The sequence below is a fragment of the Scyliorhinus canicula genome, chromosome 1 (assembly GCF_902713615.1).
Source record: "Scyliorhinus canicula chromosome 1, sScyCan1.1, whole genome shotgun sequence".
Classification (NCBI taxonomy): Eukaryota; Metazoa; Chordata; class Chondrichthyes; order Carcharhiniformes; family Scyliorhinidae; genus Scyliorhinus; species Scyliorhinus canicula.
In genome coordinates, this window is record NC_052146.1 from 81,199,560 (window position 1) to 81,227,449 (window position 27,890).

The 27,890-nt window shown below is 50.7% G+C and overlaps 1 protein-coding gene across 8 annotated transcripts in view; it reads right to left on the reverse strand.

Moving 5' to 3' along the window:
• Positions 1 to 27,890, reverse strand: part of specc1la (sperm antigen with calponin homology and coiled-coil domains 1-like a) — a 389,888-nt gene that overhangs the window by 142,202 nt on the left and 219,796 nt on the right. For 6 of the 8 annotated variants that reach the window (XM_038794043.1, XM_038794051.1, XM_038794093.1 and 3 more), the window contains one exon: positions 17,988 to 18,077. In XM_038794043.1, the coding sequence (XP_038649971.1) occupies positions 17,988 to 18,077 (90 nt within the window). The remainder of the gene's footprint in view (positions 1 to 17,987; positions 18,078 to 27,890) is intronic. The other 2 variants (XM_038794076.1, XM_038794059.1) reach the window with 1 other exon arrangement.

The window sequence follows — 27,890 nt, forward strand, 5'->3', positions numbered from 1 at the left end:
CTGCAGTCTGGGTGGTGGATTTGATGCTGCAGTCTGGGTGGGGGATTTGATGCTGCAGTCTGGGTGGGGGATTTGATGCTGCAGTTTGGGTGGAGGATTTGATGCTGCAGTCTGGGTGGAGGATTTGATGCTGCAGTTTGGGTGGAGGATTTGATGCTGCAGTTTGGGTGGAGGATTTGATGCTGCAGTCTGGGTGGAGGATTGGATGCTGCAGTCTGGGTGGAGGGTTTGATGCTGCAGTTTGTGTGGAGGATTTGATGCTGCAGTTTGGGTGGAGGATTTGATGCTGCAGTCTGGGTGGGGGATTTGATGCTGGAGTCTGGGTGGAGGATTGGATGCTGCAATCTGGGTGGAGGGTTTAATGCTGCAGTCTGGGTGGGGGATTTGATGCTGCAGTCTGGGTGGAGGATTTGATGCTGCAGTCTGGGTGGAGGGTTTAATGCTGCAGTCTGGGTGGAGGATTTGATGCTGCAGTCTGGGTGGAGGATTGGATGCTGCAGTTTGAGTGGAGGATTTGATGCTGCAGTCAGGGTGGAGGATTTGATGCTGCAGTCTGGGTGGAGGATTTGATCCCGCAGTCTGGGTGGAGGATTTGATCCCGCAGTCTGGGTGGAGGATTGGATGCTGCAGTTTGGGTGGGGGATTTGATGCTGCAGTTTGGGTGGAGGATTTGATGCTGCAGTCTGGGTGGGGGATTTGATGCTGCAGTCTGGGTGGGGGATTTGATGCTGCAGTTTGGGTGGAGGATTTGATGCTGCAGTCTGGGTGGAGGATTTGATGCTGCAGTCTGGGTGGGGGATTTGATGCTGCAGTTTGAGTGGAGGATTTGATGCTGCAGTCTGGGTGGGGGATTTGATGCTGCAGTTTGAGTGGAGGATTTGATGCTGCAGTCTGGGTGGAGGATTGGATGCTGCAGTCTGGGTGGAGGATTTGATGCTGCAGTCTGGGTGGAGGATTTGATGCTGCAGTCTGGGTGGGGGATTTGATGCTGCAGTTTGGGTGGGGGATTTGATGCTGCAGTCTGAGTGGGGGATTTGATGCTGCAGTCTGGGTGAAGGATTTGATCCTGCAGTCTGGGTGAAGGATTTGATGCTGCAGTTTGGGTGGGGGATTTGATGCTGCAGTCTGGGTGGGGGATTTGATGCTGCAGTCTGAGTGGAGGATTTGATCCCGCAATTTGGGTGGAGGATTTGATGCTGCAGTCTGGGTGGAGGATTTGATCCCGCAGTCTGGGTGGAGGATTTGATCCCGCAGTCTGGGTGGAGGATTGGATGCTGCAGTTTGGGTGGGGGATTTGATGCTGCAGTTTGGGTGGAGGATTTGATGCTGCAGTCTGGGTGGGGGATTTGATGCTGCAGTTTGGGTGGAGGATTTGATGCTGCAGTCTGGGTGGAGGATTTGATGCTGCAGTTTGGGTGGGGGATTTGATGCTGCAGTCTGGGTGGAGGATTTGATGCTGCAGTTTGAGTGGAGGATTGGATGCTGCAGTTTGAGTGGAGGATTTGATGCTGCAGTCTGGGTGGAGGATTTGATGCTGCAGTCTGGGTGGGGGATTTGATGCTGCAGTCTGGGTGGGGGATTTGATGCTGCAGTCTGGGTGGAGGATTTGATGCTGCAGTCTGGGTGGGGGATTTGATGCTGCAGTCTGGGTGGTGGATTTGATGCTGCAGTCTGGGTGGAGGATTTGATGCTGCAGTCTGGGTGGTGGATTTGATGCTGCAGTCTGGGTGGGGGATTTGATGCTGCAGTCTGGGTGGGGGATTTGATGCTGCAGTTTGGGTGGAGGATTTGATGCTGCAGTCTGAGTGGAGGATTTGATGCTGCAGTTTGGGTGGAGGATTTGATGCTGCAGTTTGGGTGGAGGATTTGATGCTGCAGTCTGGGTGGAGGATTGGATGCTGCAGTCTGGGTGGAGGGTTTGATGCTGCAGTTTGTGTGGAGGATTTGATGCTGCAGTTTGGGTGGAGGATTTGATGCTGCAGTCTGGGTGGGGGATTTGATGCTGGAGTCTGGGTGGAGGATTGGATGCTGCAATCTGGGTGGAGGGTTTAATGCTGCAGTCTGGGTGGGGGATTTGATGCTGCAGTCTGGGTGGAGGATTTGATGCTGCAGTCTGGGTGGAGGGTTTAATGCTGCAGTCTGGGTGGAGGATTTGATGCTGCAGTCTGGGTGGAGGATTGGATGCTGCAGTTTGAGTGGAGGATTTGATGCTGCAGTCAGGGTGGAGGATTTGATGCTGCAGTCTGGGTGGAGGATTTGATCCCGCAGTCTGGGTGGAGGATTTGATCCCGCAGTCTGGGTGGAGGATTGGATGCTGCAGTTTGGGTGGGGGATTTGATGCTGCAGTTTGGGTGGAGGATTTGATGCTGCAGTCTGGGTGGGGGATTTGATGCTGCAGTTTGGGTGGAGGATTTGATGCTGCAGTCTGGGTGGAGGATTTGATGCTGCAGTCTGGGTGGGGGATTTGATGCTGCAGTTTGAGTGGAGGATTTGATGCTGCAGTCTGGGTGGGGGATTTGATGCTGCAGTTTGAGTGGAGGATTTGATGCTGCAGTCTGGGTGGAGGATTTGATGCTGCAGTTTGAGTGGAGGATTGGATGCTGCAGTTTGAGTGGAGGATTTGATGCTGCAGTCTGGGTGGAGGATTTGATGCTGCAGTCTGGGTGGGGGATTTGATGCTGCAGTTTGGGTGGGGGATTTGATGCTGCAGTTTGGGTGGAGGGTTTGATGCTGCAGTCTGGGTGGAGGATTGGATGCTGCAGTTTGGATGGAGGATTTGATGCTGCAGTTTGGGTGGAGGATTTGATGCTGCAGTCTGGGTGGGGGATTTGATGCTGCAGTTGAAATGAAAATGAAATGAAATGAATGAAAATCGCTTATTGTCACGAGTAGGCTTCAATGAAGTTACTGTGAAAAGCCCCTAGTCGCCACATTCCGGCGCCTGTCCGGGGAGGCTGGTACGGGAATCAAACCGTGCTGCTGGCCTGCTTTAAAAGCCAGCAATTTAGCTGAGTAAGCTAAACCAGCCCCAGTTTGGGTGGAGGATTTGATCCTGCAGTCTGGGTGGAGGATTTGATGCTGCAGTTTGGGTGGATATTTGATGCTGCAGTCTGGGTGGAGGATTTGATGCTGCAGTCTGGGTGGGGGATTTGATGCTGCAGTCTGGGTGGAGGATTTGATGCTGCAGTCTGGGTGGAGGATTGGATGCTGCAGTTTGGGTGGAGGATTTGATGCTGCAGTCTGGGTGGAGGATTTGATGCTGCAGTCTGGGTGGAGGATTTGATGCTGCAGTTTGAGTGGAGGATTTGATCCTGCAGTCTGGGTGGAGGATTTGATCCTGCAGTCTGGGTGGAGGATTTGATGCTGCAGTCTGGGTGGAGGATTTGATGCTGCAGTCTGGGTGGGGGATTTGATGCTGCAGTCTGGGTGGAGGATTTGATGCTGCAGTCTGGGTGGAGGATTTGATGCTGCAGTCTGGGTGGGGGATTTGATGCTGCAGTCTGGGTGGAGGATTTGATGCTGCAGTCTGGGTGGAGGATTGGATGCTGCAGTCTGGGTGGGGGATTTGATGCTGCAGTCTGGGTGGGGGATTGGATGCTGCAGTCTGGGTGGAGGATTTGATGCTGCAGTCTGGGTGGGGGATTTGATGCTGCAGTCTGGGTGGAGGATTTGATGCTGCAGTCTGGGTGGGGGATTTGATGCTGCAGTCTGGGTGGAGGATTGGATCCTGCAGTCTGGGTGGAGGATTTGATGCTGCAGTCTGGGTGGAGGATTTGATGCTGCAGTTTGAGTGGAGGATTGGATGCTGCAGTTTGAGTGGAGGATTTGATGCTGCAGTCTGGGTGGAGGATTTGATGCTGCAGTCTGGGTGGGGGATTTGATGCTGCAGTTTGGGTGGGGGATTTGATGCTGCAGTTTGGGTGGAGGGTTTGATGCTGCAGTCTGGGTGGAGGATTGGATGCTGCAGTTTGGATGGAGGATTTGATGCTGCAGTTTGGGTGGAGGATTTGATGCTGCAGTCTGGGTGGGGGATTTGATGCTGCAGTTGAAATGAAAATGAAATGAAATGAATGAAAATCGCTTATTGTCACGAGTAGGCTTCAATGAAGTTACTGTGAAAAGCCCCTAGTCGCCACATTCCGGCGCCTGTCCGGGGAGGCTGGTACGGGAATCAAACCGTGCTGCTGGCCTGCTTTAAAAGCCAGCAATTTAGCTGAGTAAGCTAAACCAGCCCCAGTTTGGGTGGAGGATTTGATCCTGCAGTCTGGGTGGAGGATTTGATGCTGCAGTTTGGGTGGAGGATTTGATGCTGCAGTCTGGGTGGAGGATTTGATGCTGCAGTCTGGGTGGGGGATTTGATGCTGCAGTCTGGGTGGAGGATTGGATGCTGCAGTTTGGGTGGAGGATTTGATGCTGCAGTCTGGGTGGAGGATTTGATGCTGCAGTCTGGGTGGAGGATTTGATGCTGCAGTTTGAGTGGAGGATTTGATCCTGCAGTCTGGGTGGAGGATTTGATCCTGCAGTCTGGGTGGAGGATTTGATGCTGCAGTCTGGGTGGAGGATTTGATGCTGCAGTCTGGGTGGGGGATTTGATGCTGCAGTCTGGGTGGAGGATTTGATGCTGCAGTCTGGGTGGAGGATTTGATGCTGCAGTCTGGGTGGGGGATTTGATGCTGCAGTCTGGGTGGAGGATTTGATGCTGCAGTCTGGGTGGAGGATTGGATGCTGCAGTCTGGGTGGGGGATTTGATGCTGCAGTCTGGGTGGGGGATTGGATGCTGCAGTCTGGGTGGAGGATTTGATGCTGCAGTCTGGGTGGGGGATTTGATGCTGCAGTCTGGGTGGAGGATTTGATGCTGCAGTCTGGGTGGGGGATTTGATGCTGCAGTCTGGGTGGAGGATTGGATCCTGCAGTCTGGGTGGAGGATTTGATGCTGCAGTTTGGGTGGAGGATTTGATGCTGCAGTTTGGGTGGAGGATTTGATGCTGCAGTCTGGGTGGAGGATTTGATGCTGCAGTCTGGGTGGGGGATTTGATGCTGCAGTTTGGGTGGGGGATTTGATGCTGCAGTCTGGGTGGGGGATTTGATGCTGCAGCCTGGGTGGAGGATTTGATGCTGCAGTTTGGGTGGAAGATTGGATGCTGCAGTCTGGGTGGAGGATTTGATGCTGCAGTCTGGGTGGGGGATTTGATGCTGCAGTCTGGGTGGAGGGTTTGATGCTGCAGTCTGGGTGGGGGATTTGATGCTGCAGTTTGGGTGGAAGATTGGATGCTGCAGTCTGGGTGGAGGATTTGATGCTGCAGTCTGGGTGGGGGATTTGATGCTGCAGTTTGGGTGGAAGATTGGATGCTGCAGTCTGGGTGGAGGATTTGATGCTGCAGTCTGGGTGGGGGATTTGATGCTGCAGTTTGAGTGGGGGATTTGATGCTGCAGTCTGGGTGGAGGATTTGATGCTGCAGTCTGGGTGGAGGATTTGATGCTGCAGTCTGGGTGGGGGATTTGATGCTGCAGTTTGGGTGGAGGATTTGATCCTGCAGTCTGGGTGGAGAATTTGATGCTGCAGTCTGGGTGGAGGATTTGATGCTGCAGTCTGGGTGGGGGATTTGATGCTGCAGTCTGGGTGGGGGATTTGATGCTGCAGTATGGGTGGGGGATTTGATGCTGCAGTCTGGGTGGAGGATTTGATGCTGCAGTCTGGGTGGAGGATTTGATGCTGCAGTTTGGGTGGAGGATTTGATGCTGCAGTTTGGGTGAAGGATTTGATCCTGCAGTCTGGGTGGGGGATTTGATGCTGCAGTCTGGGTGGAGGATTTGATGCTGCAGTCTGGGTGGAGGATTTGATGCTGCAGTCTGGGTGGAGGATTGGATGCTGCAGTCTGGGTGGAGGATTTGATCCTGCAGTTTGGGTGGGGGATTTGATGCTGCAGTCTGGGTGAAGGATTTGATGCTGCAGTCTGGGTGGAGGATTGGATCCTGCAGTCTGGGTGGAGGATTGGATGCTGCAGTCTGGGTGGAGGATTTGATGCTGCAGTCTGGGTGGACGGTTTGATCCTGCAGTCTGGGTGAGGGATTTGATGCTGCAGTTTGGGTGGAGGATTTGATGCTGCAGTCTGGGTGGAGGATATGATGCTGCAGTTTGGGTGGAGGATTTGATGCTGCAGTCTGGGTGGAGGATTTGATGCTGCAGTCTGGGTGGGGGATTTGATGCTGCAGTATGGGTGGGGGATTGGATGCTGCAGTCTGGGTGGGGGATTTGATGCTGCAGTTTGGGTGGAGGATTTGATGCTGCAGTCTGGGTGGGGGATTTGATCCTGCAGTCTGGGTGGGGGATTGGATGCTGCAGTCTGGGTGGAGGATTTGATGCTGCAGTTTGGGTGGAGGATTTGATGCTGCAGTCTGGGTGGGGGATTGGATGCTGCAGTCTGGGTGGAGGATTTGATGCTGCAGTTTGGGTGGAGGATTTGATGCTGCAGTCTGGGTGGGGGATTTGATGCTGCAGTATGGGTGGGGGATTGGATGCTGCAGTCTGGGTGGGGGATTTGATGCTGCAGTTTGGGTGGAGGATTTGATGCTGCAGTTTGGGTGGAGGATTTGATGCTGCAGTCTGGGTGAAGGATTTGATGCTGCAGTTTGGGTGGAGGATTTGATGCTGCAGGCTGGGTGGAGGATTTGATGCTGCAGTCTGGGTGGAGGATTTGATCCTGCAGTCTGGGTGGAGGATTTGATGCTGCAGTCTGGGTGGGGGATTTGATCCTGCAGTCTGGGAGGAGGATTTGACGCTGCAGTCTGGGTGGAGGATTTGATGCTGCAGTCTGGGTGAAGGATTTGATGCTGCAGTTTGGGTGGAGGATTTGATGCTGCAGACTGGGTGGAGGATTTGATGCTGCAGTTTGGGTGGAGGGTTTGATGCTGCAGTTTGGGTGGAGGATTTGATGCTGCAGTTTGGCGTGGAGGATTTGATGCTGCAGTCTGGGTGGAGGATTTGATCCTGCAGTCTGGGTGGGGGATTTGATGCTGCAGTTTGGCGTGGAGGATTTGATGCTGCAGTCTGGGTGGAGGATTTGATGCTGCAGTCTGGGTGGAGGGTTTGATGCTGCAGTTTGGGTGGAGGATTGGATGCTGCAGTCTGGGTGGGGGATTTGATGCTGCAGTATGGGTGGAGGATTTGATGCTGCAGTTTGGGTGGAGGGTTTGATGGTGCAGTTTGGGTGGAGGATTTGATGCTGCAGTTTGGGTGGAGGATTTGATGCTGCAGTTTGGCGTGGAGGATTTGATGCTGCAGTCTGGGTGGAGGATTGGATGGTGCAGTCTGGGTGGGGGATTTGATGCTGCAGTCTGGGTGGAGGATTTGATGCTGCAGTCTGGGTGGAGGATTTGATGCTGCAGTTTGGGTGGAGGATTTGATGCTGCAGTTTGGCGTGGAGGATTTGATGCTGCAGTCTGGGTGGAGGATTGGATGGTGCAGTCTGGGTGGGGGATTTGATGCTGCAGTCTGGGTGGAGGATTTGATGCTGCAGTCTGGGTGGAGGATTTGATGCTGCAGTCTGGGTGGAGGTTTCCAGCTAAACTCGCTCCATATGGCTACTGTGATGATTCTCTCTCTCGACCGTGGATCTGGATGCCATTCTCTTGGAACTGTATAGGCTTGGGGTCAAACCATGAGCTGACGGTAAGGTTTGATATGAGGTAAAGTGTCTCAAGAAAGAAAGCCATGATGTGGAGATGCCGGCGTTGGACTGGGGTGAGCACAGTAAGAAGTCTTACAACACCAGGTTAAAGTCCAACAGGTTTGTTTCAAACACGAGCTTTCGGAGCACGGCTCCTTCTTCAGGTGAATGGAAAGGCTTGTTCCAGAAATGTTTATATAGACACAGTCAGAGATGCCCCGGAATGCGAGCACCTGCAGGCAATCAAATCATCAAAGATGCAGAGAGAGAGGTAACTCCAGGTTAAAGAGGTGTGAATTGTCCCAAGCCAGTTCAGTCGGTAGGCCTCTGCAAGTCCAGGCTTGTTGGTGGGGGCCGAATGTAATGCGACATGAATCCCAGATCCCGGTTGAGTCCGCATTCATGCGTGCGGAACTTAGCTATAAGTTTTTGCTCAGCAATTTTGCGTTGTTGCGTCTCCTGAAGGCCTCCTTGTAGAATGCTGACCCGGAGATCAGAGGCTGAATGTCCTTGACTGCTGAAGTGTTCCCCAACTGGAAGGGAACAGTCCTGCCTGTTGATAGTCGCACGATGCCCGTTTATTCGTTGTCGCAGTGTCTGCATGGTCTCGCCAATGTACCACGCTTCGGGACATCCTTTCCTGCAGCGTATGAGGTAGACTACATTGGTCGAGTCGCACGAGTATGCGCCGCGTACCTGGTGGGTGGTGTTTCCACGTGTAATGGTGGTGTCCATGTCGATGATCTGGCATGTCTTGCAGAGATTACCCTGGCAGGGTTTTGTGGTGTTGTGGTTGCTGTTCTGAAGGCTGGGTAATTTGCTGCAAACAATGGTTTGTTTGAGGTTGCGCGGTTGTTTGAAGGCCAGTAGTGGGGGTGTGGGGATGACCTTGGCAAGATGTCCATCCTCGCTGATGATGTGTTGGAGGCTGCGAAGAAGATGTCGTAGTTTCTCCGCCCCAGGAAAGTACTGGACGACGAAGGGTACTCTGTCAGTGGTGTCCCGTGTTTGTCTTCTGAGGAGGTCGGTGCGGTTTTTTGCTGTGGCGCGGTGGAACTGTCGATCAATGAGTCGAGCGCCATATCCCGTTCGTACGAGGGCATCTTTCAGCATCTGTAGGTGTCTGTTGCGCTCCTCCTTGTCTGAGCAGATCCTGTGTATACGGAGGGCTTGTCCATAGGGGATGGCTTCTTTAATGTGTTTCGGGTGAAAGCTGGAGAAGTGGAGCATCGTGAGATTATCTGTGGGCTTGCGGTAAAGCGAGGTGCTGAGGTGACCGTCCTTGATGGAGACGAGTGTGTCCAAGAATGGAACTGAATTTGGAGAATAGTCCATGGTGAGTTTGATGGTGGGATGGAACTTATTGATGTCATCGTGTAGTCGTTTCAGTGATGTCTCGCCGTGGGTCCAAAGGAAAAAAAATGTCATCGATGTATCTGGTGTATAGCATCGGTTGAAAGTCCTGTGTGGTGAGGAAGTCCTGTTCAAACTTGTGAGTTCAAACTTTCAAGTTTGAACAGGACTTCCTCACCACACAGGACTTTCAACCGATGCTATACACCAGATACATCGATGACATTTTTTTTCCTTTGGACCCACGGCGAGACATCACTGAAACGACTACACGATGACATCAATAAGTTCCATCCCACCATCAAACTCACCATGGACTATTCTCCAAATTCAGTTCCATTCTTGGACACACTCGTCTCCATCAAGGACGGTCACCTCAGCACCTCGCTTTACCGCAAGCCCACAGATAATCTCACGATGCTCCACTTCTCCAGCTTTCACCCGAAACACATTAAAGAAGCCATCCCCTATGGACAAGCCCTCCGTATACACAGGATCTGCTCAGACAAGGAGGAGCGCAACAGACACCTACAGATGCTGAAAGATGCCCTCGTACGAACGGGATATGGCGCTCGACTCATTGATCGACAGTTCCACCGCGCCACAGCAAAAAACCGCACCGACCTCCTCAGAAGACAAACACGGGACACCACTGACAGAGTACCCTTCGTCGTCCAGTACTTTCCTGGGGCGGAGAAACTACGACATCTTCTTCGCAGCCTCCAACACATCATCAGCGAGGATGGACATCTTGCCAAGGTCATCCCCACACCCCCACTACTGGCCTTCAAACAACCGCGCAACCTCAAACAAACCATTGTTTGCAGCAAATTACCCAGCCTTCAGAACAGCAACCACAACACCACAAAACCCTGCCAGGGTAATCTCTGCAAGACATGCCAGATCATCGACATGGACACCACCATTACACGTGGAAACACCACCCACCAGGTACGCGGCGCATACTCGTGCGACTCGACCAATGTAGTCTACCTCATACGCTGCAGGAAAGGATGTCCCGAAGCGTGGTACATTGGTGAGACCATGCAGACACTGCGACAATGAATAAACGGGCATCGTGCGACTATCAACAGGCAGGACTGTTCCCTTCCAGTTGGGGAACACTTCAGCAGTCAAGGACATTCAGCCTCTGATCTCCGGGTCAGCATTCTACAAGGAGGCCTTCAGGAGACGCAACAACGCAAAATTGCTGAGCAAAAACTTATAGCTAAGTTCCGCACGCATGAATGCGGACTCAACCGGGATCTGGGATTCATGTCGCATTACATTCGGCCCCCACCAACAAGCCTGGACTTGCAGAGGCCTACCGACTGAACTGGCTTGGGACAATTCACACCTCTTTAACCTGGAGTTACCTCTCTCTCTGCATCTTTGATGATTTGATTGCCTGCAGGTGCTCGCATTCCGGGGCATCTCTGACTGTGTCTATATAAACATTTCTGGAACAAGCCTTTCCATTCACCTGAAGAAGGAGCCGTGCTCCGAAAGCTCGTGGTTGAAACAAACCTGTTGGACTTTAACCTGGTGTTGTAAGACTTCTTACCAAGAAAGAAAGAAGTCTGGAAATAAACCACAAACTAAAAGCAGACTCTGATGTGAAGCCAAGGGGCCTCTCCTGGAAAAGCTGTAAGATATTGCTCACTGCAAGGAAGATCATTATGGGCTGTAAACCAGAGACTTTAAACCATGCTGATATTGCAAAGTGCACTGAAGAATTCATCATCTTAAGCAAGGACTCTTATCTTTTGACCTTAGTCCTTATTATTTTTACCCCTTTCCACCCCTCTGTCTTATGTGTGGGGGTAGAAAGTGGAGCAGTTAAATGGAAAGTCAGGTATTAGCTTGATGTTATGGAGCTGGTTTCGCTGCATATTTCATATTTGTTCTAATTATAAATAAGCAGTAATTGTGTTTAAAATGACAAACCCGGTGACTGTAATGGGGGATTTTTATCAGACTTATTAGTTAATTCACTTGTGTTGTGTTGTGACTCCAGGACAAGTGAGGCTTGAATTGACCGCATGCATGCCCATGGTGTTGTAACGTTATTAATGTCCTCCTTTGTTTTGGAGGCTAAGACGCCAAGAGTCCATGAGGCTTTGCTCCAAAGAGACAGACAATCAGGGGCTCTGCCCGACCCAAGGGGAGGAGGTGGCATAGTTGTATCGTCACTGGACTAGTAAACCAGAGATCCAGAATAATGCTCTGGGTTCCAGGTTCAAATCCCACCACTGCAATTTGAATTCAATACAAATCTGGAATTAAAAGTATAATGATGACCATGAAACCATTGTCAATTGTAGTAAATACCCATCTGGTTCACTAATGAACCAGAAGGAAATCTGTCATCCTTACCTAGTCTGGTGTACATGTGACTCCAGGCTCACACGTGGTTGACTCTTAACTGCCCCATCAAGGGCAATTAGGGATGGGCAATAAATGCCCATTGCACAGCCTGCGATGCCCACTTCCCATGGACGAATAAAACAAAATCATTATCTTATTGTTGGGCAGCCAACATTCAGAAGATATTGTTGTGGTTCCATATGGGGACAAATGGAAGCGACCTCCTCCACTTTCTCTAGCCTTCGCACAATTGCAACGGCATTGTTGCCTTTCTCTCCAGTGAGATTTTCCCTGAATCCCCTGGTGGTCTCCACCTTGAGAATTTGGAAGAAATTCATTTTTTATTTTTTAAAATAAATTTAGAGGACCCAGTTCATTTTTTGAAATTAAGGGGCAATTTAGCATGGCCAATCCACCTACCCTGCACATCGTTGGGTTGTGGGGGCGAAACCCACGCAAACACAGGACGAATGTGTAAACCCCACATGGACAATGACCCAGAGGCGGGATCGAACCTGGGACCTCAGCGCCGTGAGGCAGCATTGCTAACCACTGCGCCACCATGCTGCCCTATTTGGAAGCAATTCAGGCAGCATTTCAAACTCTGTTCCCTGTGATCACTATCCACATCGACAACAATCACCTTTTTCTGCCAGCTGGTTTGGACTCTGTCCAAGTCATGGGAGGGGAAGGATCTGGAGAGGTTTGGAGACCTGTTTGTGGAGGGGAGGTTTACAGAGTTGGCAGAGAAATCCAAACTGCCTGGTTCCAATCTTTTCAGGTATTTTCAGATTTATGATTTTCGTGCAAGGCTGTTCCCTTGGCACCATCCTCTTCCCTGTTGGTGATGATCTTGTCTTTGGCAGAGGACGGGGAGATTACTTTGGGCATTTATGGCCATAAGATTTCAGTGGAGTCAGCTCTGTTGAACGAGGTGAGGTCAAAATGGGAGGGTGAATTGGGACCCATTTTGGATGGTGAGGTATGGAGTGAGGCCTATCACAGGATTAACTCCATGTCTTCATGTGCTTCAGTAAGTTTGATTCAATTCAAGGTGCACAGGCGCATCTGACTAAAGCAAGGATGAGAGGATTCTTCCATGAGGTGGAGGATATGTTGCTCTTGGGTCGGCTAACCACACTCACATGTTCTACTCTTGCCCCAAGTGAATAGGCTTCTGGGCCTCTTTCTTTAACATCATGTGGGAGATACTCAATGTAGATTTGGATCCATGCCCACTGGTGGCCATATTTGGGGTGTCAGACTCTCTGGTGCTGCAGCCGGGGGCGAAGCAGATATCCTCGCTTCCACTTTGCTGATAGCCCAGAGACGAGTTCTGCTTGGATGGAGGTCTCCTACATCTCGGCTTGGGGTTGTGACCTCATGTCTTTTTTGCACTTGGTGAAGGTGAATTACACCATTAGAGGGTCGGTGGAAGGGTTCTACCCGAGATGGCAGCGATTGATTTCCTTATTTAAAGAGCTAGTCACCGTCAGCTGTTGGGGATTTAGTTTAGTTTGTTGAGTTTATGTTATTACGTGCTTTTGCTTGTTTGTCTCTTTCTTCTATTGTGTAATTTTGGATAATTGTTTCGGGTGTTTTTGTTCAATATGATTCTCTTTTTAATAAATAGATTAAAAAACACATTCAATTCACTAATGTCCTTTAAGGAAATTTGCCATCCTTACTTGATCTAGCCTGTGTGTGATTTCATACCCACAGAAATATTTTGACTCTTAACTGCCCTCTGAAATGGTCGAGCAAGTCACACAGTTCTATTCAAGGTGACTCACCACCACCGTTACAAGGACAATTAGACATGAGCAATAAATCCACCACATGGACTGCAGCGGCTCAAAGCAGCAGATCACCACCTCCTCAAGGGCAATTAGGAACGAGCAGTAAATGCTGGGCCTTGCCATCGACATCCATGTCCCATGAAATACAAAAACCTCGCCAACAATGTTCAAATCTCATGAATGAATATATTATTTTTATAAAATTATAAACTTTTTGTTTCCACTTTGTCTCTATCGATCCTATTGATGCCATAATAATTTTGAACACTTGGATCAACCTTCTATACTCAAAGGCATACAAGCCAAGTTTATGTAATGCATCCTGATAATTTAACCTGCTAAACCTCAGCATCATTCTGGTGAAACGAGAGAGAAAATGCTGGAAAATCTCAGCAGAATCTGTAAGGAGAGAAAAGAGCTAACGTTTCGAGTCCGATGGCTCTTTGTCAAAGCTAACAGATAGAGAAAGTGGGAAATATTTAAACTGTGGAGTGAGAATGGAAGATGAGTCATAGCCACAGAAACCCAGGGAAACTGGGTGCTAATGGCTACAGAAACCAAGGCGAAAGAGTGTTAATGGCAGTCCCCAGAGAGGACAAAAGATGTGAAAGGTCAAACAGCAGAGAAACTAACATCAGAGGATGAACTGTATATGTGGGGGGAGGGGAAGGGGGAAGCAGAAATGAGAAAAGTTAAGGAAAGGTGGATAAGATTGGGGAGGGTTTAAATATATATTAAGAAAGATAGAAATGGTAAAAGAGAGTTAAAAAGAATTGGGATGAAAACGGTCTGTTAGCTTTGACAAAGAGTCATCGGACTCAAAATGTTAGCTCTTTTCTCTCCTTACAGATGCTGCGATTTTCCAGCATTTTCTCTTTCGTTTCAGATTCCAGCATCCACAGTAATTTGCTTTTATCATTCTGGTGAATCTACACTGCCTCCATACCAATATATCCTTCCTAACAAGCGGTGCCCAGAACTGAATGCATAATCTTCACCCTTTATGTAACTACTCCCTGGTGCAGCAATTCACTTTGGACCATAGTTGTTATAACCTGCCCCGATCCTATTGGCTGGGGACAACTTGTTATCCCATGTTTTTTGGGGAATATGAGCTCCCCCAATTGGGGGGGGGGGGGGGGGGGGGGGGGATATAATCATTATCATTGCAGCTGTATAAATGGCGCTATTGACCATTCTGATTGCAAGAGGTTTCTGCTATTCGGGTGGCACGTGGCACAGTGGTTAGCACTGTTGCCTACAGCGCCGATGATCTGGATTCAAATCCCAGCCCTGGGTCACTGTCCATGTGGAGTTTGCACATTCTCTCCGTATCCGTGTGGGTTTCAAGGATGTGCAGGTTAGGTGGATTGGCCACGCTAAATTGCCCCTTAATTGGAAAAGAAAATAATTAGGTACTCTAAATTTATTAAAATAAAATTTGTTTCTGCTATTTCGGTCAGACAGCTATCTAATCACCAACCTGTAGTAACAAGTAGAGAAGGTGATTATTTTGGTGACAAGAAATTCAGAATGAAGTCAGTAACTGGGATACCTGAGCCAGGCAGGTTCATAATACTTTAAGAACTGTTGATGGGCCAACCAGTTTGATTCACTGATTGGATTGGATCTGTTTATTGTCACGTGTACCAAGGTACAGTGAAAAGTATTTTTCTGCGAGCAGTTCAAACAGATCATTTAGTACATGAAGGGAAAAAGAAAATACATAATAGGGCAACACAAGGGACACAATGTAAATACATAGACACCGGCATCAGGTGAAGCTTACAGGAATGTAGTATTAATCAGGTCAGTCCATGAGAGGGTCGTTTACACGTCTGGTAACAGCGGGGAAGAAGCTGTTTTTGAATCTGTTCGTGCTTTTGTATCTTCTGCTCTGTTGGAGGGCATTTTGTGATACTGGACTATGATACAAATTATAGGTGGCCCTATAACTACATGTGTGCTCCTATATAACTTTTGAATAGTTCTGATGAAACAAAAGGTACTCATTGGCTTAGATGCTTGTTTAGAAGAGGCAATTTTTAGAAATAGATAGTGTGTACACAATGCTGTTAATATCAGAAAAGACACAAAATGGCTGAACAAGCCACATTCCCTGTAAACGGTCTCATGAGACCCATCCGTGGGTATGTATAGGGATTATCCCAACAGCCGCTGTTAACAGCTTCACAGAACAAGATATGCAGCAGGGCAGCAGGGTAGCATGGTGGTTAGCATAAATGCTTCACAGCTCCAGGGTCCCAGGTTCGATTCCCGGCTGGGTCACTGTCTGTGTGGAGTCTGCACGTCCTCCCCCTGTGTGCGTGGGTTTCCTCCAGGTGCTCCGGTTTCCTCCCACAGTCCAAAGATGTGCGGGTTAGGTGGATTGGCCATGCTAAATTGCCCGTAGTGTCCTAATAAAAGTAAGGTTAAGGGGGGGGTTGTTGGGTTACGGGTATAGGGTGGATGCGTGGGTTTGGGTAGGGTGATCATGGCTCGGCACAACATCGAGGGCCGAAGGGCCTGTTCTGTGCTGTACTGTTCTATGTTCTATATGCAATGTATCCTTGATAAAGCTCAAGGTCTACAGCTGTAGAAAGGACACATCATTAGGTTAGTTTTGAATGACTTCTGAATGAAGTTAGGGGCAGGTAAGACAACACCCACTTTAACCATATATATGATAACGGGGATGCTAGAAAAATTGATCGACTGCATGTAATAAGTGTGACGCGTGTATAGTTGATTGATTGTATGTAAATGGGAATACAACTAATTCTGCCCCTTGAATCTGTATATTAACCTATTAACCCGTGTGAGCCTTAACTCAAGTGAGAAAAGGTGCTGTTGTAGGCTGCGGATATCCTTCCTAATAAGCGGTGCCTTCTATCCCAGAATTCTGACATAATAAACTGCTTTTTTACTTGTACTCAGGCCTTCGTGTGAATATTTTCACCTTTAACATGCCCGATGGAAGAAGTTGGAAGAGTGAGTAAGCCGTGCGGGAGGGGTCTTTGATTCTGCTGCCCGCTTTCCCCAGGCAGCGGAAGGTGCAGATGGCACGCTGGTGATCTATGCTTTAAACCTGCAGTTATAGTGGATGGATGGATTTGTTTATTGTCACGTGTATCGAGGTACATTGAAAAGTATTTTTCTGCGAGCAGCTCAACAGATCATTAAGTACATGGGAAGGAAAGGGAATAAAAGAAAATACATAATAGGGCAACATAAGGTACACAATGTAACTACATAAACCCCGGCATCGGATGGAGCATACAAGGGGTGTAGTGTTAATGAGGTCAGCCCATAAGAGGGTCATTTGGGAGTCTGGTAACAACGGGGAAGAAGCTGTTTTTGAGTCTGTTCGTGCGTGTTCTCAGACTTCTGTATCTCCTGCCCGATGGAAGAAGATGGAAGAGTGAGTAAGCAGAGTGGGAGGGGTCTTTGATTATGCTGGCCGCTTTCCCTGGGCAGCGGGAGGTGTAGATGGAGTCAATGGATGGGAGGCAGGTTTGTGTGATGGACTGGGATGTGTTCATGACTCGCTGAAGTTTCTTGCGGTCCTGGGCCGAGCAGTTGCCATACCAGGCTGTGATGCAGCCAGATAGGATGCTTTCTATGGTGCATCTGTAAAGGTTGGTAAGGGTTAATGTGGACATGCCGAATTTCCTTAGTTTCCTGAGGCAGTATACGTGCTGTTGTGCGTTCTTGGGGGTCGCGTCAACGTGGGTGGACCAGGATAGATTTTTGGAGATGAGCACGCCTAGGAATTTGAAACTGCTAACCATCTATACCTCGCCCCCTTTGATGCTGACAGGGGTATACAGTACTTTGCTTCCTGAAGTCAATGACCAGCTCTTTAGTTTTGCTGGCATTGAGGGAGAGATTGTTGTCGCTGCACCACTCCACGAGATTCTCTATCTCCCTCCTGTATTCTGACTCGTCATTATTCGAGATCCGGCCCACTATGGTCATATCGTCAGTAAACTTGTAGATGGAGTTGGAACCAAATTTTGCCACACAGTCGTGTGTGTACAGGGAGTAGAGTAGGGGGCTAAGTATGCAGCCTTGCGGGGCACCGGTATTGAGGACTATTGTGGAGGAGGTGTTGTTGTTCACTGTTTCTGATTGTGCTCTGTGGGTCAGAAAATCGAGGAACCAGTTGCAGAGTGGGGAGCCAAGTCCTAGGTTTTGGAGCTTTGATATGAGCTTGGCTGGGATTATGATGTTGAAGGCGGAGCTGTAGTCAATAAATAGGAGTATGATGTAGGAGTCCTTGTTGTCGAGATGCTCTAGGGATGAGTGTAGGGCCAGGGAAATGGCATCTGCTGTGTCGGTATGCGAATTTCAGTGGATCAAGGCGTTCCGGGAGTATGGAGGTGATGCGCTTCATGATCAGCCTCTCGAAGCACTTCATTACGACTGAAGTCAGGGCCACTGGACGGTAGTCATTGAGGCATGTTGCCTGGTTCTTCTTTGGCACCGGTATGATGGTGACCTTCTTGAAGCAGGTGGGGACCTCAGAGTTGAGTAGGGGCAGGTTAAAGAAGTCCGCGAACACCTCTGCCAGCTGGTCCGCGCAGACTCTGAGTGCACGACCAGGGAGCCCGTCCGGGCCCGTCGTTGGTTAAACTCCAGGAGTACCCCTGCACTTATATGGGGGACCCAAACTTTTTACTTTCCCAATTGCCATGGTATGTGTCAAAGTGTGAAATGACAGCTGTAGTTTCCAGAAGTCTTTAGCCCTGTGCATGAACCAACAAAATTGAAAACCATTTGAAACTTTGCCTCCACTCACCTGACATGGACTTTGCAGGGTCAATGGTCTGAACTCGCTGTAAGGAAGCTGGAGATCGGTTTGCAGAGGAAGATCTCAGTAAGTGATCTGCTGCAAGGTAAACACAGAAGAATGCAGTGATAAAAGGCATTTCACGCCAATGGAACAGTACAAAAATAAGCTGGAAGCTAAGCAATATAACGTCTCCCACTTTATTTTCTGTTGTGTTTTCCAAGCCATTAATAAATGTTAATAAATGTGGCGAATAGCAAAGGTCCAGCACAGATCCTTGTCGGACGCCACTCGTCACTTCCTGATCAATTTGAGTACAGTGAATCCTCACCTAAAGTTGTCAGTGAATTCCTGAAAATCATGACCAAGTAAAATGACTTTAAGTGAAACACAGGTTCCCACAGGGATCAATGTGAAAACTTGAGTTAGTTCATGCAGGACTTTCGTTGTCAGAAAAATAATTAAACGACTTCTGGTAGAGGCGATGTGCTGAGTGGACGCACATCAGGTGGCTCTCCTCCCAGTTGGACCCAACACAGTGGTATTTGGGTTTTTGGCCCTAAATGCCACCTCAAACCCACCCAAATACAAAAGGCACCAACCGTGAGAGAAGGAAAGTGGATACCTACAACAGCAGCTCGAGGGGACAGCGAGAAATCAGAAGCAGAAGCGGAGGAATGGGGCAGGAGCAACGGGCGCGTGGACTGGCAGCCCCACGAAGCGAGGCGGATGCCCAGGCGAATCAGGAGGGGGAAAAGGTGGGCGACCTGAACAGCGGAGCAGGAGCAGACAACAACATTCTCCTCCCCCCACCACCACCCCCCTACCCCACTCACAGGGTGACAGATGGAGGAATGTTTTGAAAAAGCTGACCGCTTTGAAGGAAGCGATCAAAACGGAGTTCCAGGTTGGTCATGAAGGAGGTGGTGATGGAAGCGATAGTCACCCTTCAGTGCACAACAGAAGGCCTGGGACAGAAGGCGGAGGCCCAGGAGAAGACGATCCTGGACCTGGAGAAGGCATCAACAGACTAGAGTGACAGGATCGTGGCTCTGGACGCTGAGGTGAAGACGTTGGTGACGGCGCAGGGGAACCTGAAAGGGAAGAACGAGGACCAGGAGAACGGGTCCAGGCGGCAAAACGTCCGCATCATGAGCCTGCCAGAGGGGATTATGGGGAGGGACCCAACGGATGACATCGCCCAAATGCTGGGCAATCTAGTTTGGAGGGAATGCTTTCCAAACCCCCCAGATTTGGACAGGGCACACAGCTCGCTCTGGCCTAAACCCAAAACTGGGGAGGAGCCAAGAGTGATAATTGCAAAGCTGCACCGATTCCAGGACCGGGAAAAAAATCCTGAGGAGGGCCCGACTGACAAAGTCATGCTCGTGGGAAGGGCATGAAATCAGGGTCTACCAAGACATTGGGGCGTATCTGGCAAAAAAGTGGGCCAAATTCAAGAGAGCAAAATCGGCGCTCTACAACAAAGGGGTGCGATTTGGCCTGCTATCCTGGCCAGACTCTGGGTGACATACCAGGGGATGGAACATTACTTCAGCATCCTGGTGGAGACCGACGAGTTTGTAAAAACAAACAACCTGGAGGGAGAGCAGATGCAGCAGCGGGTTGAAAGCGGTAGGGGCAGAGCAAGAAAGCGAATGAGAGTGGAGGACGGATTGAAAATAAAGATTGTAACATGGACTATGTTTTTGCGTGAGACTGCGTTGTCTTGTTTTTGTGTTTGTCTCTTCTCAGTTTGAAGATGGGAAACATGGAATAGGGAGCGAGAATAGGGGAAGCAGGAAAGGGGGCGAGACAGGGGGTAGAGATCGGTAGGTAAAACAGGGCCAGGGTTAAACCAGCATTGGGAGGGGAGCCACCATACTAGCAAGGCGGGCTAGCACGGGAAGACAGGCAGTAAGGGAGGTTGCGGCGCACCTCTCAGGGGAAGGGGAGCGCCTGACCAAGAGTAGGGGGGGGTGGTGCAGCACAGAAGGGGGTGGGGAGAAGAGAACACAAGAGGGGGGGAGGGGGGCAGAGGGATGGGGGACAGAGGAAGGGGGTTTGGGAGATGAGGAGGACGCGCAGAACAGAAAGGGAACAAAAAGACAGATAAGGCATTGGAGGAGTTCTGGAAGGGGGTGGCGAGGACGGTGTCAAGGGTGGTGGGATCCAGGGTCAAGCCAGGATGGGGACTCGCGATCTTTGGGGTTGGGGTAGAGCCGGGAGTGCAGGAGGCGAAAGAGGCCGGTGTGCTGGCCTTTGCGTCCCTAGTAGCCCGGCGAAGGATTTTGCTACAGTGGAAGGACGCGAGGCCCCCAAGCGTGGAGACCTGGATCAATGACATGGCGGGCTTTATTAAGCTTGAGAAGGTTAAATTCGCCCTGAGAGGATCGGTGCAAGGGTTCTTTAAACGGTGGCAACCTTTCCTCGACTTTCTGGCTCAACGATAGGGTACTGGGACAGTAGCAGCAGCAACCCGGGGGGGGGGGGGGGGGGGGGGGGCGTTGATTATGTTAGCTTATTTTATTTAAATTTGATTTATCTAATTTTAATTTATGGTTAAGTTCTCTTGTTTGGGGGGGGGGGGGGGGGAATGTGATACATGTGATGTTACGGTATGGGGGGAATTGTGGGTGTTATGGGGCTGTTAGTTGCATATTACTGCTTTTTGCTATACTTTTTGTTATATTTTCTGCAAAAAATTCCAATAAAAAAAAAGACAGATAAGGCTGGGCAACGAGGCAGGCATAGGCCTCGGCAGGCATAGATCAGGATGAGGAACCAAGATGGCGCCGCAAGCAGCCACTCGGGAGGGTCCCTGGGCAAAAGGAGACCCTGGAGTGCAGGGGCACACCCACGTGGCGTGCACATAGTTGGCGGCCATGTTGGATGCCCACTCAGCAAAGGGAAACCCCGGAGCACAGGGACCCGACCTCATGGTGAGAGCGGTCACTGTGGCTATTTTGGACGGCTCCCTAACAAAGGGAAACCCCGAGTGCAGGTGCTCGTCCAGCAGGTAAGTATGAGTGATCCCGCAGGACCGGAGGGTCAGAAACCTCCCACCAGTATTGCTACCTGGAACGTATGGGGACTGTGGTAAACCACTGTTGCACCTATATTAGGTGATGTATGGTAAGACTATGGCGGTAGTCCCTGTAGGCGGAGTATAAATATATGTGTCCTCCGTGCAGCAGCCATTTTGCCAGCTGCTGTGGGAGGCCACACATCTTAGAGCAATAAAGCCTCAGTTGCATTCAACTCTCGTCTTTGTCCAATTGATCGTGCATCAATTTATTACTCTAAGATTTTCAAAAGATGGACCTCCTTATCAAGCCGGATCGCCTGCAGCTGGATCCCCAATCAAGCGACGCCAAAAAGGACTTTCAGCACTGGCTAGATTGTTTCGAGGCGTACATCAGGCCTGCACCTAACCCTGTTCCGGAGGCTCAGAAAATAGATACCGTACTCGAGGTTGAGCTCCAACGTCTTTCCACTGATCCAGGACGCGCCGAACTACGACAAAGCCATGGCGCTACTTAAAGAAAAGTACGCCCAGCAGACAATCACGCTCTTCGCCAGACACGTACTCGCCACTTGCTCTCAGCTCCCTGGTGAGTCCATAGAAGACTTCTGGCGGGCCCTAATCCAACTAGTCCGCGACTGTGACTGTCAGGCTGCTACGGCCACAGTACATTGGAACCTCCTTATGCGGAACACTTTTGTTACGGGGATTGGGTCGGACCTCATACGGCAGCGACTTTTAGAAGGTGCCATGCTCGATCTCGCAGAGACAAAGAAGCTAGCGCTCTCTAGGACGGTCGCCTCGCGCAATGTCTAGGCCGACACCCCCAGCCGCGCGGCCCACCCCTCCTATGCATTGTGGACCCCACAGACGGCTGCCCCAGCGGGGGCCTTACCCAGCCAATATGTCTGCGCCACGCGCCAGCCAGCGAACCCCGGGGATCCCCGATGTTACTTTTGCAGCCAGCAGAAACACGCTCGTCCTGCCCTTTGTAAGGCTTGCGGTAAGAAGGGGCACTTCGCCGCGGTGTGCCAGGCCCGCGCATTCGCTGCTATCGCACCCACCCCCCTTGTTTACGGACAATGGGCACTGCCATCTTCACCTCCCCGGACCATGAGCGGCCAGTGGGCGCTGCCATCTTCACCTCCCCGGACCATGTGCGGCCAGTGGGCGCCGCCATCTTCTCCCCCTCAGACCAAGCGCGACCAGTGGACGCCGCCATCTTCCCCTCCGCGCAACACGTGCGGCCCATGGGCGCCGCCATCTTTTTCAACGCCCGCCAAGTGCGGCCCTTGGGCGTCGCCATTTTGTCCTCCCCAAGATCTACAGGAGCCGGCATCTTGTCTTCCCCAGGGCACATGGACACCACCACAGTTCCAGGACCTGTGCCCCCCCAGGCACCCCATCATTCGACACCAGCAACGACCAACCACGACTCGCCTCAGTGACCATCGACCAGTCTCGTCCGCACTATCTGGCCACCGCATCGACCAGCGTTACAATCAACGGACACGTGACCTCTTGCCTGCTGGTCTCTGGGAGCACCGAAAGCTTCATCCACCTGGATACGGGAAGGTGCTGCTCCCTTGCGTTACACCCCGCCAATCAAAGAATCTCCCTGGCCTCCGGATCTCATTCCGTGGCGATCCGGGGGTACACTCACGGTCCAGGGCTTAGAATTCAGTGGCTTCCGCCTCTACGTTCTCCCTAACCTCTGCGCTGCCCTACGACTCGGCCTGGTCTTCCAGTGTAACGTCCAGAGCCTAACTTTGAAAATAACCTACCACCCCTCACTGTGTGCGGCCTCGTGACCATAAAGGTCGACCCACCCTCTCTTCGCAAATCTAACCCCAGATTGCAAACTCGTCGCCACCAGGAGCAGACGGTACAGCACCCAGGACAGGACCTTAATCAGGTCTGAGGTCCAGCGTCTGCTTCGGGAGGGTATTATCGAGGCCAGCAGCAGCCCCCGGAGAGCTCAAGCGGTAGTAGTTAAAACTGGGGAGAAACACAGAATGGTCGTGGACTACAGCCAGACCATCAATCGGTTCAGACCACGCAGCTCGACGCATACCCCCTCCCACGCATATCTGATATGGTCAATCAGATTGCACAGTACCAGGTCTTCTCAACGGTAGACCTCAAATCCGCCTACCACCAGCTCCCCATCCGTAAAGCGGGCCGTCCATACACTGCCTTCGAGGCAGACGGTCACCTCTATCACTTCCTCAGGGTTCCCTTTGACTTCACCAACGGGGTCTCGGTCTTCCAAAGGGAATGGGCCGAATGGTCGACCGGTACGGTTTGCGAGCCACCTTTCCGTACCTAGACAATGTCACCATCTGCGGCCATGATCAGCAGGACTACGATGCCAACCTTGCCAAATTTATCCACACCGCCACTCTCCTAAACCTCACCGACAACAAGGAGAGGTACGTGTTCAGCACGAACCGCTTAGCCATCCTCGGCTATGTGGTCCAGAACGGAGTTCTGGGGCCCGATCCAGACCGCATGAGCCCCCTCATGGAGCTCCCCCTCCCCCACTGCCCCAAGGCCCTCAAAAGCTGCCTGGGGTTCTTTTCATACTACGCCCAGTGGGTCCCAAACTATGCGGACAAGACCCGCCCACTCTTCCAGTCCGCCCATTTTCCCCTGCTGGTCGAGGCTCAACAGGCCTTCACCCGTATCAGAGCCAATATCGGCAAGGCCGGGATGCACGTAGTAGACGAGACGCTGCCCTTTCAAATGGAGAGCGACGCATTAGACGTCGCCCTAGCCGCCACCCTCAATCAGGCAGGCAGACCCGTGGCATTCTTTTCCCGCATCCTTCATGTCTCAGAAATTCGGCATTCATCCGTCGAAAATGAGGCCCAAACTATCGTTGAAGCTGTGCGGCATTGGAGGCATTACCTGGCCGGCAGGAGATTCACTCTCCTCACTGACCAACGGTCGTTAGCCTTCATGTTCAATAACACACAGCGGGGCAAGATCAAGAATGATAAGATCTTGAGGTGGAGGATCAAGCTCTCCACCTACAATTACGAGATTTTGTATCGCCCCGGTAAGCTCAACAAGCCCCCAGACGCCCTATCCCAAGGTACATGTGCCAGCGCACAAGTAGACCGACTCCGGGCCCTGCACGGCAGCCTTTGTCACCCAGGAGTCATACGGTTGTACCATTTTATAAAGGCCCGCAATCTGCCCTACTCCGTCGAAGAAGTACGGACAATCACCAGGGACTGCCAGGTCTGTGCAGAGTGCAAACCGCACTTCTACCAGCCGGACCGTATGCGCCTGGTGAAGGCCTCCCGCCCCTTTAAGCGCCTCAGCGTGAATTTCAAAGGGCCCCTCCCCTCCACTGACCGTAACACGTATTTTCTCAGCATGGCCGATGAGTTCTCCAGATTCCCCTTTGCCATCCCATGCCCCGACATGACGTCTGCCACCGTCATCAAAGCCCTCAACACAATCTTTGCTCTATTCGGTTTTCCCGCCTACATCCACAGTGACAGGGGATCCTCATTCATGAGTGATGAGCTGCGTCAGTTCCTGCTCAGCAACGGTATCGTTTCCAGCAGGACGACCAGCTATAACCCCCGGGGAAACGGATAGGTCGAGACGGAGAGCGGGACGGTATGGAGGGCCATACAACTGGCCCTAAGGTCCAGGAACCTCCTGGCCTCCCGCTGGCAGGAGGTCCTCCCTGATGCACTACACTCCATTCGGTCACTACTGTGCACCGCCACTAACAACACACCCCATGAACGTCTCTTTGCCTTCCCCAGGAAGTCCACATCCAGGGTGTCGCTCCCGACTTGGCTCGCAGCTCCAGGACCCGCCCTTCTCCGTAGGCACGTCCGACTCCACAAGGCAGACCCGTTGGTGGAGAGGGTGCAGTTGCTCCACGCGAATCCTCAGTATGCCTACGTGACATACCCCGTCGGCAGCCAGGAAACGGTCTCCCTCAGGGACCAGATACCAGCAGGTTCCCCACACACACACACACCCCCGGCCCGGCGCCACCCTCCATTCCCCCAGCGCTCCCAGCAGCAACCCCCCCAGGACCATCCGTCCTCCCCCTGCCCACGCCCGAGGATGAAGAGGATTTCAGCATGCTCCCGGAGTCACCGAAGACCAGACTAGCATCAGCATCACCACCACCACCGCGTCGCTACCAGCGGCACATCAAGGCCCCGGACCGGTTAAACCTCTAACTGGTCCACTGTACTTCAAAAGACATTTTTTTCTCTCACAAATATTGTATATGTAAAATTCAGTTGTTGTTATATAGTTCACCACCCCCGCCGGACTCAGTTTTAACAGGGAGTGAATGTGATAAACCACTGTTGCACCTATATTAGGTGATGTATGGTAGGACCTGTACTACATGTATGGTAGTCCCTGCCTGCTGGCTCCGCCCTGTAGTTGGAGTATAAATATGTGTATCCTCCGTGCAGCAGCCATTTCGCCAGCTGCTGTGGGAGGCCACACATCTTAGAGCAATAAAGCCTCAGTTGCATTCAACTCTCGTCTTTGTGCAATTGATCGCGCATCAGGGACTTAACGGCCCAGTGAAAAGCTCCAGAGTCTTCACCCACCTAAGAAGCCTGAAGGCCAATATAGTAAGGACCGACTGCTGGTAAGGAAGGGCTGGGTGGGATAGACGTACCATTCATGCTCCAGGACGAGGGCTAGGGGAGTAGCCATGCTAATTAGCAAGAGGACGAGATTTACGGAGACCAAGAAGGTTACAGACCTAGGGGTACGTCATGGTGCACACCCGCATCAACTTCTTTGCAATGGGAAAATAGGTGCTTCCAGGAATCATCGGAGCGGAATAACCCGCGATCGTCATCTCCGACCACGCTCCAGACTACATGGATGTGAGGGTGGAGACGGGCCGTGCTCAGCGCCCCACATGGAGGCTGGACACGGACCTCCTGGCCAACAAGGTCTTCTGCCAGAAAACATGGCGGACCATAGGTGATTACGCTAGTAACAAGCAGAACAGGGGCTCACTCTCCACGTTCTGAGAGGCACTGAAGGCCATGATTAGAGGAGACATCATGGCGTACAAGGCGTGCAGAGATAGGGAAGAGATGGCAGTCATGCAGCAGCTGGTTGACTCCATCATGGAGGTCGGCAGAAAGTACTCCGAGGCCCTGACCGTAGAGCTGCTGGCGGAGAGGAAAAAGCTACAAATGAACTTTAACTTGCTATCCACTAGGAAAGCAGTGCATCAAGTCAGCCAGCCACCAGGAACCTTCTATGAACACGGTGTTGTAAGACCTCTTACGTAGGAAGGAGAGGGAGTGGGTGGAGGATGTGTACTTGGCACTCAGTTTCCCCTCTCATTTAAAGCTGGAAGACTCACTTACATGATGACAATATTTTCCAATTTCATTTCTGACCTGATCAGCAGGCTGTATTTTATATTTCTCATACTTTCCATTGATATGTCTCGCACAACTGTAGCTTACCACTATGTAAACGTTGATGCAGCACTCTCAACTTGTTCCTGTGCTGTATTATTCTTTATTCTTTAGGGTTTTGGCCAAGTGTACCATGACCGGTACAGGCTTGGAGGGCCGAAGGGCCTGTTCCTGTGCTGTTCTTTGTTCTGCTCACTTTCTTTTTAATGCCTTCAGTCTCTGCAATGCTCCTTTTAATTGCCTATGCTGTAGCAACTGGTAACATAATCGCCTTACAAATCAGAAGGTTGTGAACCAAGACCCATTCCAGAGCCTCAGGTACAAATTTTAGGCTTTCACTCGAATGCAGTATAGGGAGGACTGAATTGCAGCAGGGTGCTGCCTTTAGGATAAAACATTAAACTAAGGTATTGTTTTCCCTCTCAACTGGGCACAAAAAGTTCCATGGATATTTTGAAGAGGAGCAAGTCATTATCCCATATCCTGGTCAGCAGTTATTCCTCAAACAACATCAGTAAGTAGATGTTCTGGTCATTGCCACAAGCGGTTTGAGGAAGCTTGCTGCGCGTAAACTGCAAGCGTGTTTCTTGCATTAAAACAGCGACTACACTTCCAAAGCACTTCAATGACTGTAAAGGGGGAGTTAGTGGCTCAATATTAATGTCATGAGGATCAGGCTAATGCTCTGGGGACATGGATGCAAATCTCACCACAGCAGCTGATGAAACTTAAATTCAATTAATAAATCTGGAATTTAAAAAAAAATGAGTTAGTCTCAGTTATAGTGACCATGAAATCGTTGCCTACTATTGTAAAAACCTATCGGGTTCAGTAATGTCCTTTCGGATAGAAATCTGCCATCCATAGCTGGTCTGGCCGAAATGTGACTCCAGGTCAATGGCAATGTCCTCTGAAATAGCCCAGCTAGCCACTCAGTTGTGTCAAGTTATGTTGTTTAAAAGGAATGAAGCTGGATGGATCATCCAGCGTCGACCTGTGCACTGGAAATAGGGACAGCAAACTCAGCCGTGTCGACCCTTCACAGCCTCCTTACTGAGGTCTGTGGGCTTGTGACAAAACTGAATAACTGTCCCACAATTATCAAGCAACAGGCTGACACAGTATTAATAATAGAAATATACCTTACACTGTCCCAGGTACACCATCAGTGTATATGGCCCGACCCACCAGAGATGGAGATAGTGGCATACAATGGGGAAGGAGTAGCCCTGGGAGTCCTCAACATTGACTCCCAACCCTATGAAGTCTCATGGCATCAGGTCAAACATGGACAGGAAACCTCTTGAATACCACCCTCAGTTTTGCTGAATGTAGGAAATTGTGATATATTATATGTTTTTGTGGTAATGTGTCATGTAAGAGTCCCTTTAAGAAATGTGTGTTTCTCAAATGGCAGAGTGTGGGTGGAGCTGGGCTGTCTTTGTCTTTCAGTTT